Source organism: Echinops telfairi, unplaced genomic scaffold, assembly GCF_000313985.2.
Source record: "Echinops telfairi isolate 266 unplaced genomic scaffold, ASM31398v2 ScPeMD7_655;HRSCAF=1070, whole genome shotgun sequence".
Lineage (NCBI taxonomy): Eukaryota > Metazoa > Chordata > Mammalia > Afrosoricida > Tenrecidae > Echinops > Echinops telfairi.
In genome coordinates, this window is record NW_022104553.1 from 33,765,732 (window position 1) to 33,768,333 (window position 2,602).

Below are 2,602 nucleotides of genomic sequence, written 5' to 3' on the forward strand. Positions count from 1 at the left end.
TCATGGAAAACCAGCCTGAAAAGGCAATGTCATTTCACCACCCCCCCACCCTCCCCCACGCACTTTTGGAAGTCCAGCCACAGCAGTTCTCTTGTCACTTCGAGAAACCGAGCCAAATGACTTGGAGGACGCCATGCCCTTGCAACGGCATTCCCTGTCATCTCATCGTCCCCTTCTCCAGGTGACCTAAGCAGAAATGACCCCCAGTGCCCTGGGGAGGTCAGGGAGGCTCCCAGCAGTAACTGGTCCAAGATGACTCAACCAGTAAATGGCAGAGATGATGAGACGCCAGTGTGGGTCTGACAATTGGAAAGTCCAACCCCTTTGACGCTTGTTCACAAATGAGATGAGGAGAGGAGGGGATGCGGGATGGTGGGGGTGCGAAGGCAGGAGAATGCTGGGGATGTGGAAGTAGAGGGGTGGCCTCTTCGGAAGCGGAGCTAGCAGTAGTCAAACCACACCCCCTTGGGGCGGACTGCAGCAGACTGATGGGTGGGACATCCAACGGAGGCCTGAGAGGCCGGGGTGGGGCTAGCTGGGGGGGGTACAGGAGCCCTAACAGCATTTCAGAACTTGTGGTCTCCACTGAGGAAACTACAACTGGTGAGTGGCTGCTCCTCTCCCCACACGACACCCCTATCTTGAGGTACACCCGTCCTGAGGTGTGCAAGCAATCGCCCTCTCTCCCACATCGCGCCCCTGTTCTGGATGAGCCTGCCCCTAGGAATATGGCCTTTGGGCCACTTGGGTTGTTTTTTTTTGTTTGTTGTTTCAGCCGGGTTCCCAGTTCTCTTCTTGACAGTCAGTGTGATAAACCCCTGCCTGGCTGGCCTCTGCCTTTCTAGTCACTTTTTGGCTCAGGCAACCAAGATGACCCCTCTTCTTAGCCTACCTAGTCTTGAGAGCCGATGGTCCCTGCCCCCACCCACTTCCTCAAGGGTCAAAGCCTTCTCCCACACCTGTCTTCTGTGGACCACGGGTTTTCTCTTCTGGATCAGCTCTCTTTACTTGCTTGGGTAGAGTTGGGGGTGTCACCTGGTTCCTGCTCCGAGGATGGAGTCTAGAAGCTCCAGCCTCAAGGGGAATGTTGAGTGCCGGATGCCTTTTGACCTGCCTTCCTGCAGCAATGACCACTTATCTTGATGGGTTCCAGGGGGATAGACACATCAGTTCTCTAAATGGTGCCTTGACTCAGCCCTAGGTGCCAGGGTGGACTGGGTTGTGTGGGGAACCCTTTGTCTGAATGGACGAACGCCTGGCCCCCTCCAAGGCCCTGCCCTGCAGAGGGACTTGAAGCAGCAGAAATATCAGTCTGTCTGCCACCCTTGAAGCCGGATGGTCAGTGGGCAGGCCCAACATATATACAAGTACTAGTCCTAAACCAACCACTTGCTATTTTCAGTGACTGTCCTACCCTTGCTCTTCAAGGGTAAAAGTGGTCGAATTTCCCACTCCCCGACTCAGATCCTATCTGGGGCTGGTTTATTTGTTCCATTTCAGGACAAAGAGCTCTGACCCAGGATTAGCGACTCATTCTTTCTCCCCTCACCTCCACAGGCTTGAGACAATGCTGGGCCTCCCTTCCTTTTCTGCCACGGACCCCACACAGTGGCCTTTCTCTGAGAACCTCTGAGATTGGTACCCAGACAAGACACAATGCCCCTACCTCCCACGAGACTGCCCAGTCCCTACGGCGCTGACCGGCTGGTACAGCTGGCAGCCAGACTCTGGCCAGCACTATGTGATACCCTGATCACCGTGGGGAGCCAGGAATTTCCTGCGCATAGCCTGGTACTAGCAGGGGCCAGCCAGCAGCTGGGCCACAGGGGCCGGTGGGCGCTGGTGGACGGCATCAGCTCTGCCACCTTTGTCCAGCTCCTGCACTTTGTTTATGGGGCGAGTGTGGAGCTGCAGCCTGGGGAGCTAGGGCCCCTGGAGGAGGCTGCCAGGGTGCTGGGGGTCCAGGCCCTGGAGGCAGCATGCAGCAGCGCCCGAAGGGACGGGGCTCAAGAGCAGCAGGAGCCAGGGCTGAAGACACAGGGCAAGGAGCTAGGAAACCCCTTGAGGGATTCTGAGCGAGAACTTGGGGACCTTGGGGAAAAGCAAAGACTTGGGTGTGGGGAGAGAGAGCAGAAGCCACTGCCCAAGCACAAACTACCAAGAGAGAGCTCTGGGATGGCAGAGGCAACACAGGAGGGTCAGGGGGCACAGCTGAGGTCACAGGAGCTCAGCCAAACCTCTGTCGACCACGGGGGTGTAGATGGAAAGCCAAGGGTGGTCAGGTGCCTGAGAGAGAGTCCAGGGGGCTCTGAGAAAAGCCTGGGGGAGTCCCTTGGCCCCCTCCTTCCAGCAGGTCCCCTCCAAACCAGTATCATCCCCGGGCCCTGGTGGGCTGAGGCCCCTCTGTTAGGGGAGAGCCTGCCTGCCTCGCAGAGCATCCTGCTGTTGCCGCCCAGAGATGGCCCTCCCTTCTCCCGTAGCACCCCCATCGCTGGAGCCTGGCAGCAGGGCTGGTCCCAGGACCAGAGGTGAGGAAGACCTGGATGGCCTCAGTTGCTGGGAGGGAGTGGTCCAGGAAAGGCAGTGGTACTGGGAGGGGGGG

The 2,602-nt window shown here is 58.1% G+C and overlaps 1 protein-coding gene across 1 annotated transcript in view; it reads left to right on the forward strand.

Moving 5' to 3' along the window:
• The first annotated feature begins 1,651 nt into the window (after positions 1-1,651).
• Positions 1,652-2,602, forward strand: part of ZBTB32 (zinc finger and BTB domain containing 32) — a 1,915-nt gene continuing 964 nt past the window's right edge. Inside the window, 1 exon segment of the mRNA XM_045292913.1 lies at positions 1,652-2,528. Within this exon segment, the coding sequence (XP_045148848.1) occupies positions 1,657-2,528 (872 nt within the window). The 5' untranslated portion in view covers positions 1,652-1,656.